The 14381-nt window shown below is 40.9% G+C and overlaps 1 protein-coding gene across 3 annotated transcripts in view; it reads right to left on the bottom strand.

Moving 5' to 3' along the window:
* The window catches only part of mei4 (meiosis-specific, MEI4 homolog (S. cerevisiae)), a 71130-nt gene extending 57318 nt beyond the window's left edge, over positions 1-13812 (bottom strand). For all 3 annotated transcript variants that reach the window (XM_034123845.1, XM_034123846.1, XM_034123847.1), the window contains exons 1-3: positions 13744-13812; positions 12497-12727; positions 8919-9433 (exon numbers count right to left, since the gene is read on the bottom strand). In XM_034123845.1, coding sequence (XP_033979736.1) covers positions 8919-9433; positions 12497-12727; positions 13744-13771 — 774 coding nt within the window. In that variant the 5' untranslated portion in view covers positions 13772-13812. The remainder of the gene's footprint in view (positions 1-8918; positions 9434-12496; positions 12728-13743) is intronic.
* Between the last annotated feature and the right edge of the window lie 569 nt (positions 13813-14381).

Raw genomic sequence — 14381 nt, 5'->3', positions numbered from 1 at the left:
ATTTCTCCCGTGTTCTTCTCCAAGTTAATGTAAACTTAATAATGAACTTCATCTGAATGTAATCATGATGTTGGTTTTTTGTGGAAAGCTCCAGTGAATGAGCATTAACTGATTTTAATAACATCACTTTAAATGGAGAGATCCCATAGGCCCCGCCCAACTCGATCGGTATCCGGCCGATACTGATTCTGGTGATCGGCCCCAAAAACCCCCGATCGGAGCATCCCTAATTTTAATAATGTAAAGAAAATGCATTTTAAAAATCGATGTTTATTTTTTTAGGGAAAAGATAAAACAGAGGAAATTAAATATTGTAGCGCAGGTTAGTGTTTGGAGGAGGATGATTATACATCTATATATTTTTAACAACCTACTGTTTGAGAGACACAGTCGCCCATTGACTATCACCAATGACGTGTTTGACGGATCGCTCTGGTGTCAGAATATCCTGTCTTACAGTACGTTTCCCTCTGCTTGCCAGACACTCTTCAATCTTGTCTTTTATCATTACAATGACTCCTACCCTTCATCTCTGACCTCCTTCCATCGTCTGGAACAATCAGTTTGACTGGCAGAGCGACGGAAATATAAAAGAGTTCATTAACGGAAACCTCAATGTCGTTGGAAAACGTCGCTTCACGAGGAAGTCCCAAGAGAACAAGGACGATTCTTCCTCTTTTCAAACGTTTATCTTTATACGAGAAAGGCTGAATAAAATACAGCGTTTCCAGAAAGTCAGCCTCATACAACAAACCCTACTGTGTATCTATACTAGAGGCGTGTGGCGCAGTGTATAGTGCGTTGGTGTTGGATCAGGTTCAAACCCCACTGCAGTCAGCATGTCGTTGTGTCCCTGAGACACTTCACCCCAAAGCGCTCCTGTGGGGGTTGTCCACAGTATTGAGTTTGTAATGTCGCTTTGGATAAAAGCGACTTACAAGTATTATAAAACGGACAAGCCAAAATCAAGCAATCTGATTGGTTCTTAGCTGTGGTATACTGAGCGTATACCACGGGTAGAATTGTAAGTTACTTTTCACAACAAGTCAGTATCCCCTCCGCGTCTGAGATAACAGTATACAGTTGGCCCGAAAAGCAAACTGCCTGCAGTTTGCTTTTCAAACTGGAACAAAGAAAGCAGCGGAGAAGTAACGGGGCAGAAACTAGGGCTGTGCGATTATGGCAAAAATCATAATCACGATTATTTGGGTCAATAATTGATATCACGATTATTAAATACGATTATTCATTGACTTTGAAAACATCCATTTATTGAACTTTAAAACAAATACAAATAATAATTTGACAGTATCTTTTTAACTGTTGATTACCCTGAACGTATAATTCAACTGAAAAACCAATACAAAAATAAATGATACATTTAAATAAATAATGTCAAAATAATAAATACCAATAAACAAGATCAACAAATATTTTGGAGCGCACTTCCACAAGCTACTAAACATATATAAAGGTGATAAATACAAATAAATTAGACAAAAATGTATTAAATCAAATATGTTGCAACCTAGCAAAGCTAAATAATTGTTTTTTTCGATTATGTTGTTTTCGTAATTGTGGCAGGCCAAAATCGTAATTGCGATTAAAATACGATTAATTGCACAGCCCTAGCAGAAACCCTCCTTTTTACGCAGCGGTCCAGACATAGACATCAAACGGCAAAACATATTCAGTGTGCAGTTCCTTTGGCATTAGGGCAGGGATATCTAGATACTTTCCAAGGTTTGAGATCATGAATTGTGCTACTTTTAAAGCAAGCAACGATGTTTTCAAATCTGTAATCAAAAAGGTCCGCAAAAACGCTATCGACCAATCAGATTGCTTGATTTGACTTGTCCGTTTATAAATATATTTACATTTCTTCCGTTACGAAACAAATTTACAAAGCATAACATGGACACATTTAAGATTAACTTCGACCTCCGGGGTGGTCTTACTATGGAGGAGTGGATTGAGGAGTGCCTATCTCCAGAAAGCACCTAAACGACGACATGCAGAGCTACGTGAAGAGCAGGTAGACCAACTGGAAAGGTACCACCATTCAAAAGCTTTCTGATGCGGGTCTTGAAACAAAGCAGAGAAATGATGACCGTTAGTGGCCACAGGTGAGAAAGCTCTCTCCAGAGCTACTGGAAGCCGAATCTCGGGGACCGGAGAAAGTGGAGCAATATTCTCGCCACGCCAAGCAACAGCCTAGAACAACCTCAGCCTATACAAGTAACCACGTAAGCCATGCTACTGATGCTGGACAGTTTTTCAGTGGCTGCACAATAAACGGCAACATACACATTAATGTAGATAAATAGCCAAATAATGGATCAACGCTCTCTGTCTAATATGTTCGCTAGCTGTTGTTAGTGTTGTTGCATAGCAACCACCTCGCACTATGTTTCGTGCAGAAGGCAACAGAGGGACTATTTTATTTTGAACATCATTATTTAATAATAAAAACTATTTAAATTAGAGTGTGTATTTTTCTTTCATATTGCCACACTTGGTAACCGTTTTATAAAAGCAATAGCTCACTTCAGGCCGTGATATATGGCCATTATATCACAGCTAAGGGGGTTGTCGACCCTCCGCTTCGCGTCGGGCCGAACCACGCCCCTTAGCTGTGATATAATGAGCATATACCACGGCCTGTCGTGAGCTATTGCTTAAACATGTCATGTATAAACCTACTCAAAGAAAAATCATTCAATATATAAAAAAGGAAAAGGATATTGAAAAAAAATATATATGTAATCAACGTAGTTACAGAACATTAACCGATAAAAGTCCATGTTTTTTTTATGTAGTTGTAAGTTGTTTGATTAGATGTATTGTCCCCCAGGTGGAAATTCATTTTCACAGCCCTGTAAATAGAACACAATATGCATACAATATAGGGCTGAACGATATATCGTGTCATGGCGATAACCGTGATATGCGCATGCGCGATATTCACATCACAGGGACGTGTGATTTTATATAACAAAAAAAAAAAAAAAAAATTTTTTTTTTTAGGACGTGCGATATTAAAGGTGGGGTAGGTACGTTTGAGAAACCAGCTCGAGATCGCTAGAATTTGAAAATACACAACCGGAGAAAATCTGCCACTTCCTTACAGAGCCCCTCCTCCAACACACACGAACGCGCACATGACCAATGAGGGCACGAGATAAGTTTGTGCACAGATGGAAGGCTGACAGGCAGGTAGGCCATCCAGTTATTTTAGCCGAGCCGGCTCAGATGATTGGTCGTGCTTTTTACAGTACTACGGCTTCCACAGATGATATTTATTTATGGATTTTTTGTCAAAGCACTTCAGATATTCATTGCTATCAGGATGTTAAGAGCATTCCATGGAATATAACAAAAAGTGTATCTTGAGCCGGTTTCTCAAACTTACCTACCCCACCTTTAAGCAGGTAAATTAACTCAAACACGACATGTTACAATTATTTTGCTGCTTGCTACAAAAGGAAAACTTGCGCGGCTCTCATGTCAGGGGTACTTGAGTGAGTGACATGCAGGCTCTGCATGCACAGCAAACCACCAATCACAATCAGTCTTGATCAGATCACAGCAGGCCCCGCCCCGCTAGTTTGCAGACCATCAAAACACCGGTAAAAAATGAGCGAGGCACAGGAGGACAATACCGGCGAGAATGAAGATTTACTTCCAAAAAGAAAAGCAACATCTGCCATCTGGAACTATTTTGGATACAAAAAGGTTCTTCTCTTCTTCATTCACTGATGAACCCCCTTATTTGAGGGTAAGCAACATGCATTATCATGACATGTTAGATCATGACTTAAAGGGGACCTATCATGCAAAATGCACTTGTGTACGTCTTTTCTACATGAATATGTGTCCCCGGTGTTCCAGGGAACTCACCAAGTGTCAGAAAACACAACCCTCTCTATTTTCCTCCATACCCAAATCTCTAAAAAAGGGGCTGCAACGGATCTGATAAAAACTGATCCAGATTTGAACATTTCTCTGATGTCAGGACGGAGGAGCTGACCTATCAGGGGAATGAGAGGTTGCCGTGGCATGGTAACAGCATGGTAACAGCATGGTAACAGCATGGTAACACGACGCTCGTAACTCGGCCCCCTCCTTTGCAGGGGGGCGTGGTCAGCTGCAGCGCATGCAAAGACAGGGTGGAGGAAAGCAAAATAGAGCGAAATGAGGCATGGCTAAAATCTGTTTGGTATTTTGAAAAATAAAATGTATAAATATACCTTATATAGGTATGGTCCTACAATATATCATTCAAATATAGCATGATAGGTCCACTTGGTATGATGAGTCAACCAGTTAAGATCCAGACGTCCATGACTAAAATCCTTCATCCGGTTAAATATAGTAAAAAAAAAAACGCAATATATCGCAGGGGAAAAAAATATCGCAATGTCAGTTTTTTTCAATATTGTGCAGCCCTAATACAATATATAAACAACAACAATAAGACACACAACAGGGGGTGAGGTACTGATTGAGTCCTCTCCTGCTGATGTTCAGGTGTATATCAGTATGTAGTGTCTCTACTTTAAAGAGTCCTCTCCTGCTGATGTTCAGGTGTATATCAGTATGTAGTGTCTCTACTTTAAAGAGTCCTCTCCTGCTGATGTTCAGGTGTATATCAGTATGTAGTGTCTCTACTTTAAAGAGTCCTCTCCTGCTGATGTTCAGGTGTATATCAGTATGTAGTGTCTCTACTTTAAAGAGTCCTCTCCTGCTGATGTTCAGGTGTATATCAGTATGTAGTGTCTCTACTTTAAAGAGTCCTCTCCTGCTGATGTTCAGGTGTATATCAGTATGTAGTGTCTCTACTTTAAAGAGTCCTCTCCTGCTGATGTTCAGGTGTATATCAGTATGTAGTGTCTCTACTTTAAAGAGTCCTCTCCTGCTGATGTTCAGGTGTATATCAGTATGTAGTGTCTCTACTTTAAAGAGTCCTCTCCTGCTGATGTTCAGGTGTATATCAGTATGTAGTGTCTCTACTTTAAAGAGTCCTCATGCTGATGTTCAGGTGTATATCAGTATGTAGTGTCTCTACTTTAAAGAGTCCTCTCCTGGTGATGTTCAGGTGTATATCAGTATGTAGTGTCTCTACCTTAAAGAGTCCTCTCCTGCTGATGTTCAGGTGTATATCAGTATGTAGTGTCTCTACTTTAAAGAGTCCTCTCCTGCTGATGTTCAGGTGTATATCAGTATGTAGTGTCTCTACTTTAAAGAGTCCTCTCCTGCTGATGTCCAGGTGTATATCAGTATGTAGTGTCTCTACTTTAAAGAGTCCTCTCCTGCTGATGTTCAGGTGTATATCAGTATGTAGTGTCTCTACTTTTAAAGAGTCCTCCTGTTGTGATTGGTCAACCTCTTTTAGAGATGTCCCGCCCCCTTAGCCTATCACGTACAATGTGCTGGAGCTGCTAGCCAATAGAAGTGCTAGTTTTCCGTAGTGATGTCACCACATTCCGGAACTTTAACCTTTACAGACCATTTGCATGCATAAAGAAACTTATAAAACACACTACAGAAAAAGGGGAAAAAAACCCAAAAAGCAGAATAGGGCTTTTTAAAGTTACTCCAGTGTATAACAGGAAGTTGATTTACTTTAAAACAATTATCAGATGATATATAGACGCCCCTTCTAAAATGTAACTACTTCTGTAATGGTAATAGTAGCTACCAGAATCAGTGTAAGGATAATAAACCACAATATATCAGAATCCTCTCAACACTAACCTGCTCTACAATATTTCATTTCCTCCGTTTTATCTTTCCCTAAAAGCAATTGTGGTATTTTACGGTGCCCAGTTTTTAGATGTATAATTATGATCTGCTTTGCATGCTTTAGCGCCCGTTTCCTGCCGCCAATTTTCTACTTCAGTGGGAACAAAAAAAAAATGTTCTTTTGTATTCTGGTCCAATGAAAAGGTTTCCCTAAACCATAAAAACTACCAAATATTTCAGCTAGTCGCAGAACCCCTGAAGCAAAATCAGAGTTATGAGAAAATGTGTCTTCTAGCTTCAACAATCCAATGTTTTATTCATCACTTCTGAATCTATGACTCTTACATGTTGTCTTTGAAATGGAAAATCCACCAAGAGCTGGCCATGCATTATAATCACACTCAGTCAGACTGATGGCCTCCTGCTCTTTGAATTACTCCACATTATTGAGAATGGTGTTTTCTGGTGCTTTGGTAATCTGAGCTCTCATTAAATATTTAAGCAATAGCTCACGACAGGCCGTGGTATATGGTCATTAGATCACAGCTAAAAGGGGGGGGGGTTCGGCCCGACGCGAAGCTTGGTTAAACGCTTACCAAGTGTGGCAATATGAAAGAAAAATACACACTCTAATTTAAATAGTTTTTAGGAGTAAATAATGATGTTCAAAATAAAATAGTCCCTCTGTTGCCTTCTGCACGAAACATAGTGCGAGGTGGTTGCTATGCAACAACACTAACAGCTAGCAAGGCAAGGCAAGTTTATTTATATAGCACCTTTCAACACAAGGCAATTCAAAGTGCTTTACAAAAATGGAAGACATTAAGAAAATGGCATTTAAAATCAGTCATTAAAAAGAAAAGATAATAAAATAAACATTAAAAGAAAAAATACATGGATAAAAGTTAAAAACAGCGAACATATTAGACAGAGAGCGTTGATCGAATATTTGGCTATTTATTTACATTAATGTGTATGTTGCCGTTTATTGTGCAGCCACTGAAAAACTGTCCAGCATCAGTAGCATGGCTTACGTGGTTACTTGTATAGGCTGAGGTTGTTCTAGGCTGTTGCTTGGCGTGGCGAGAATATTGCTCCACTTTCTCCGGTCCCAGAGATTGGGCTTCCAGTAGCTCTGGAGAGAGCTTTCTCACCTGTGGCCACTAACGGTCATCATGTCTCTGCTTTGTTTCAAGACCCGCATCAGAAAGCTTTTGAATGGTGGTACTTTTCCAGTTGGTCTACCTGCTCTTCACGTAGCTCTGCATGTCGTCGTTTAGGTGCTTTCTGGAGGTAGGCACTCCTCAATCCACTCCTCCATAGTGAGACCCCCCCGGAGGTCGAAGTTAACCTTACATGTTTCCATCTTAAGCTTTGTTAGTTAGTTAGATTCGTAACTGACGTAATGTAACAGTTGTAGCTTTTTCTCAGACGCGGAGGGATACTGACTTGTGAAAAGTAACTACAATTCTACCCGTGATATACGCGCATTATATCACGGCTAAGAACCAATCAGATTGCTTGATTTGACTTGTCCGTTTTATAATCATCCTTTGACACCCGTCTCACCACTAGCATTAGTTTCAAAGACAAACGTCACATCATTTTTGCAGGAAAACTCAATTTCTTCACTTTTTGTCACCGCACAGAAAGAGAGGGATACAGCAGTACCAAAGTAAGACTTCTATACTAGACTGCTGACGAAAATGAAACTGAAAATCGAGCTAATTTCTTCTGTTTTTGTCCCAAACTAAAATACTTCTTCATTGTAAAAAATGCCCTGTAGCGCAAAAAGTGGTCTAAAAACACCACAGGGTAACTTTAATATGAAGAACATATATGTATATCTTTCCGAAATGTTAGATACAAGCGCTGGGTTTATTAAAGGTCTCCTATTATTCTATTTTTAGGCGTGATAAAACTCCATATCATGTTCCAAACCACATCAAGCATCATTTCTGAAACAGGAGCTCAAACTCTTTCTCTCTCTCAGGTTTACCACAAGGCGAGTTCCTTTTGATTTCCTGCTTCTTTACACACACTCTCTCCAGTACAGGTTAGCTCTGAGTGTTAGCATGCTAATTTAAACAAAGACCAGTGGCCTGTACTACGAAGCAGGATGTGCGGTTGGCGAGGTAACTTCAGGGTTAACTCTGGGTATTCGTGTATTTTTTCTTTGAATGTTTATCGTACTATCTACTTGATTTAAATTCCATTTTCTTAATGTATTTCATTTTTGTAAAGCACTTTGAATTGCCTTGTGTTGAAAGGTGCTATATAAATAAACGTGCCTTGCCTTCCTGCCTGTTAGAGGTGTTGATCTGCTTTATGCACAATGTTGATTCTTGTCTCAGAACCAGCTAAATACAGGGGTCTGGGGTAGAGAGCACGTCTTGTGAATAAACCCTCAGTGTTTGCCATCAAAGTCCCTGCTCTCCTCGTGTCTCTCTGAGTCTCCATTGCTTCAGAAGTTTCCCCCACAGGGACTGATGATTTGCGGCGTGAGGAAAACACAGCATACATTTCAATATCTGATCCGATATATTCTCCCATATCTACTGTAGCTTCTGTGCACATATGACATTTAGCCTTTGAACTCACCCTGTGGAGTCCCTTCTTGTGCAGAAGCATCTCCGTCAGTTCGCTCAGCGCCTCCTCCATCAAAGATTTCCCAAATTGGGATCAATAAAGTACTTCTTATCTTATCTTATATCTTGAAACGGTGCATTTATTGGGGACTGATGAGTTGTGGAAAACCCAGCATACATTTAAATATCTGATCTGATATATTCTCCCATATCTACTGTAGCTTGTGTGTATATTAAGAGCCGCGATAAACATCTACTTATTTATATAAATAGTTATCACAGCAATAAACCGTATTTAATTTTGTCTTAATGTACGTTATTTAATGTCATATTCTGTTCTTGTACATATCATATTCTATTTACATTTATATAGACTTCTTGCACTACTTTTTTATTTGTATTTTATTATATATGTTGCATTGATGGAGGAGCTCAGGTCAGAAGAATTTTGCATTTGTTGGCGACTGATGATTTGTGGCGTGTGGAAAACCCAGCATACATTTCAACATCTGATCTGATATATTCTCCCATATCTACTGTAGCTTCTGTGCATATATGAATACATCCTTTAACCTTTGAACTCACCCTGTGGAGTCCCTTCTTGTGCAGAAGCATCTCCGTCAGATCTCTCAGCGCCGCCTCCACTCGGCTCCTGAACTCCTCGTCCGGCAGCCTGTGGGAGCAGAACATCTCCATGGATCTGGCAGAGACGTGGCACGCCTGCAGGACGGACTCCCCGGGTCCCAGCGGGGGGGCGTCCCTGCACAATCTCACCACCGAAACCAGTAGGCGGCACACAGAGTCCACCAGTAACACCCCGCCATCGGCGCCGAAACACAGAGGATCGTTCAGACGCTGCAGGGAAAGAAGAGCCTGCAGGAAATGAACCTGAGGGAGGTCGGTTTCTCCATGAGGGCCTGAAGGAGGCATGTAGGGAGGGGGTGGAAGGTGGAGGAGGAGGGAGGAAGGGTGGGGGAAACGGGTGGCAAGGTGGGAGGAGAGGAGGGTGGCATGTTGGGGGTCCGGCAGCAGGAGTTCAGGGGTCTCAGATCCTTCATCAGGGTCTGAGCAGTACGTGTGATCCAGTGCGTAGACAGGAACTGCAAGACACAGAAACACAATTAAGTAAAATAGTGTCGTGTCACTTTTGCTGAACATTTCAGGTACAGAAGGTTCATCTGAAGGTCAGTGATCCAAACGCTGGCCCTTGGGAAAGATACTCACAGGGTTCCTGCAGGTTTCGCCAACTCAAATTTAAGACTTTTTAAGACCTTTTTAAGACCACTTTGAATAGAATTTAAGACCTATTTCACGGCAAGAAAGTACTGTATGAAGGAAAATTGCTATGAAAGAAGAAATACGTCCCATAAATGTATTCATGTTCAACATAAGAACAATGACTGAACATAACAGCATAACAGTACAGAACTGTGTTAGCGTGTTAGACAAAAAGTGTGTATGTGTCTCTGTGTGCTTGTGTGTGTGTGTGTGTGTGTGTGTGTGTGTGCTGTGCAATTAATCATATTTTAATCGCAATTACGAAACAACATAATCGATTATTTTGCTTTGCTAGGTTGTGACAGTGCACTACAACATATTTGATCTAATTAATTTTAGTCTAATTTATTTTTATTTATCATATTTGTATATGTTTAGTAGCTTGTGGAAGTGCGCTCCAAAATATTTGTTGATCTCGTTTATTGGTATTTATTATTTTTGATATTATTTATTTAAATGTATCATTTATTTAATTTATTTTTTCCGTTGAATTATACATTCAGGGTAATCAACAGTTAAAAAGATACTGTCCAAATTATTATTTGTTTTAAAGTTCAATAAATGGATGTTTTCAAAGTCAATGAATAATTGTATTTAATAATCGTGATATCAATTATTGACCAAAATAATCGTGATTATGATGATTGCCATAATCGAGCAGCCCTAGTGTGTGTGTGTGTGTGTGTGTGTGTGTGTGTGTGTGTGTGTGTGAGTGAGAGAGAGAGAGAGAGTGACAAGAGCTATATTCAGAGCTCTGCTGCCTTGGCTACAATCTTTCATCGTTGCTGTTGTATGATTGGTACTACGGTATTTAGCGTCTACAGCACCTCCGCTTTTAGGGTTGACGTAGACCCAAACGTTGCCCGGAGGTCCCACTGTGTTGTTGCGGGAGCTGCTGCACTAGCTAACGCTGCACTAGCTAACGCTACATTAGCCAAACAAACGCTAATTTATTTTGCAAAAGGTGCAGCGGGCTTTAAACACGTTCCCCTCCACTGGTTTCAACCAAGCACTAAATTCGATGTTTTCCAACCAATAACGGTTGAACTTACACTTCCCCATATTTATTCGAAGATACATGAGTTTCTGACTGCAGCTAGCTGAAGCTTGGTTGCTAGGTTACTAGCTGGGTGTTCTCCAATAAGGGGGCCGGCGGAAACAAAGTTAGTGATTACTGGTTCCATGTTGATTTATTTCAATACAAATTGTTGGGGGGAACTGAAAGGCTATTACCATACTGGTTACTTTGCAGCCCGGACATTTCCCCCAAAACACATTTAGACGCTATCGCAACACAGAAGTACCTTTCAAATCCGATCATTTTTAAGACCTTCTAAATCATATTTAAGACCTTTCTTATTTTTTTGGTCATATTTAAGACCTTTTTAAGGCCTTAAATTCAGATTATCAAATTTAAGACTTTTTAAGACTTTTTAAGACCCCGCGGGAACCCTGTACTCAGCCCTGAATCTGTGAATGTGTATTAGCTTCTGATGAACTGGTGGCTGTGGGCAGTCTCTGAAATGTTCTTTTTTGTGTGTTGCACATTTGTTTTTATTGTGATAAAAGGGTATTTTGTACTAAAATAGGCAAGTAATTATTTTAAAGGTCTCCTACCTTGTTGAAGTCTTTTATACATAATAATAATAATAATACAATATTACATTTATATAGCGCTTTTCCTGGTGCTCAAAGCGCTTGTTATAAATATCACTATGTGTCCCCGGTGTGTCCCCGGTGTGTCCCCGGTGTGTCCTCGGTGTGTCCCCGGTGTGTCCCCGGTGTGTCCCCCGTGTGTCCCCGGTGTGTCCCGGGTGTGTCCCCGGTGTGTCCTCGGTGTGTCCCCGGTGTGTCCCCGGTGTGTCCCCGGTGTGTCCCCCGGTGTGTCCCCGGTGTGTCCCCGGTGTGTCCCCGGTGTGTCCCCGGTGTGTCCCCCGGTGTGTCTCCGGTGTGTCCCCCGGTGTGTCTCCGGTGTGTCCCCCGGTGTGTCCCCGGTGTGTCCCCGGTGTGTCCCCGGTGTGTCCCCGGTGTGTCCCCCGGTGTGTCCCCGGTGTGTCCCCGGTGTGTCCCCCGGTGTGTCCCCGGTGTGTCCCCGGTGTGTCCCCGGTGTGTCCTCGGTGTGTCCCCGGTGTGTCCCCCGGTGTGTCCCCGGTGTGTCCCCGGTGTGTCCCCCGGTGTGTCCCCGGTGTGTCCCCGGTGTGTCCTCGGTGTGTCCCCGGTGTGTCTCCGGTGTGTCCCCGGTGTGTCCCCGGTGTGTCCCCCGGTGTGTCTCCGGTGTGTCAGGAGACTCACAAAGTGTCCGAAAATAAAACCCTCTCTTTTCCTCTGTACCCACATCTCTAAAAAACGGGGGACCATCGGAGCTGATCCAGATTTCGTGCGATATGACTTCATATCGGGTTCAAATTTAAAGCTACTGACCCAGAATCAGCACTTTAGTAACAGGGCTGAAATAGATATGAGGGATTTCTAAAATGCATGATCTGTTTGGTATTTTGAGCAAAAGGCTTCATAGACATGTTTTGTATATATCCGAGAGCCATAATATATGCCTAGAAATTGCATAATAGGAGATCTTTAAGTAAAATAGAAAATAAATAAAGATAACCTTTAAAAAATGTAAAAAACAATATATATATTCTCAGTAAAAAGACCTATATTCAGGAGTATCTCAACATTATAAAATATACAGAATATATACTGTTTTGGTAATTCTACTGATATACCTGATGTTATACTTTGTGCATATGTATAAATGTGTCTGTTGATTGTGTATATATACATATTTTTATATATATTTGTATTCAGGATTGTGGGAAACGGTATTGATCTCTCTGTCTGTACACACAAACTGAAAGCTGACTGCATGAATGCTTTGAGATTACTTGCTGAGGTGTTTCCTGTCAGTCTGTTGATCAGTACTTCCTGTCGCAGCCTCAGCACTTCCTGCTGCAGTTCCTCAGATTTCTCCTTCCAGTTTTCATCCTGACGTCTCAGCCTGCAGGCCAACGCCTCGGCGAACTCTCTGCCGCTCACACCTGGAGGCTTGGTCTTTATTATCGCCACCGCCAGAGAAACCTTGACCTTCGTGAGAAGGCACTCTGCTCGACTCGCTCCTAAGAACACAGAGAGGAGGGGACATAAAGAAAAACTCAATTCAGCCACATTCATGGTTTCATTATAAGATCAGAATACACAAATGATACCAACACTGATTTTCACAGCTGGGAGAAGTACTTTAGTAAAAGTAGAAGTACTCTGATCTTGTACTTGAGTAAAAGTAGAAGTACTCAGATCTTGTACTTTAGTAAAAGTAGAAGTACTCGGATCTTGTACTTTAGTAAAAGTAGAAGTACTCGGATCTTGTACTTTAGTAAAAGTAGAAGTACTCACATCTCTTACAGGCATTTTTCAGCCTTTATTCACATATATTTAAACCTTTTACTGCTGTGGATTATTTTACCACCTTTATAAACTGTTGGCAACTTGAATCTCCAGCCAGTCTCATATTCTCACAGAAAACTAAATAAAGATCCTTCATGTTTAAACCTAAAAACAACTGAACTGTGTGTTAATGCACTCACAGGTGCTTCCAGCTAGCTGAACTAGCTCTGAAGCTAACATTAACCATGGCTTTAAAGGCAAAGTTTAGCTCGCTAGTTAGCACGTTGCTAACGTCACTACATAAACCACTGGACATAAATATACACTGTTTCCACAACCCATGTTAATATATTAGTAGTAGACCAAATAGGTAGATAGATATGTCGATATATATGTACAGATGTCCATTTTCACTTTTCACTTTAACTCATTCCGTACTTTATAACTTAGATGACCAAATATGAATATATGCTGACAGTTATTTTACTCTTATTTTTACTCATCTCCTATTTCATAGTCTTTTATTATTATTATCATTATTATTTAAAAAAATTTCTTGATCTTATTTTTGATTTTATTAATCTGTGTGAATCTTTGCTGTCCTGTTTTTTCACGCTCACCCTGTTGCTGCTTTGTACAACTGAATTTCCCCACGGGGATTAATAAAGGTCAATTTTATCTTATAAGACTATAGTTTTAAACTGCTAAACACACCGTCAAACTAAAATCATTTACTTGGAATAATTACTTGTTGAATGGTCTCCGTCATTATCCATTGTTTGCCGTCCTCTACGTCTCCCTGAGGCCCAGCGCTGCGGTGGCCCATCTGTTCACTTGAGTGGTGCAGTGACGAGCATAGATATATATGGTGACGAGTCCTAAAACCCGGAAGTGAGTTAGCATTTTACCCTATTTCTATTTGCCTCACTTCATGAGCTTCACATCACTTGTGCCTTGTACCGCAGAGTTTGCAACGTCACAAATAAATGGGGCCAATCTTCAGTCAGATGTTAATGTGTAATCTAACATTTTCAGTAAGAATAATGGCCAATTGCCTGGTCAAGTTAGATGCTGCGTATCACAGTGCACTGAGATTTGTGACAAACTGTAAAGCATTAACCCATCACTGTACCCTGTATGCAAGGGCTGGTTTGCCTTCGCTAACTACGGAGGCTCAGTCACTGGTACATTTTTATATATAAAGCCATGTTAGGGAAACTTCCATCCTACATCTGCTCCCTGATCTCACGGCGAATTGTAAGTGGCTACTGCCTGAGATCGCATGCTGTGGTTTTATTAAATGTGTCAACTGCTAGGACTGTCTTAGGGAAGATAGCATTTAGATGCGCAGCTCCACTGTCCTGGAATAGTCTGCAATTGAAATGG

Source organism: Trematomus bernacchii, unplaced genomic scaffold, assembly GCF_902827165.1.
Source record: "Trematomus bernacchii unplaced genomic scaffold, fTreBer1.1, whole genome shotgun sequence".
NCBI lineage: Eukaryota > Metazoa > Chordata > Actinopteri > Perciformes > Nototheniidae > Trematomus > Trematomus bernacchii.
This window is presented reverse-complemented; position numbering and strand designations above follow the sequence as displayed.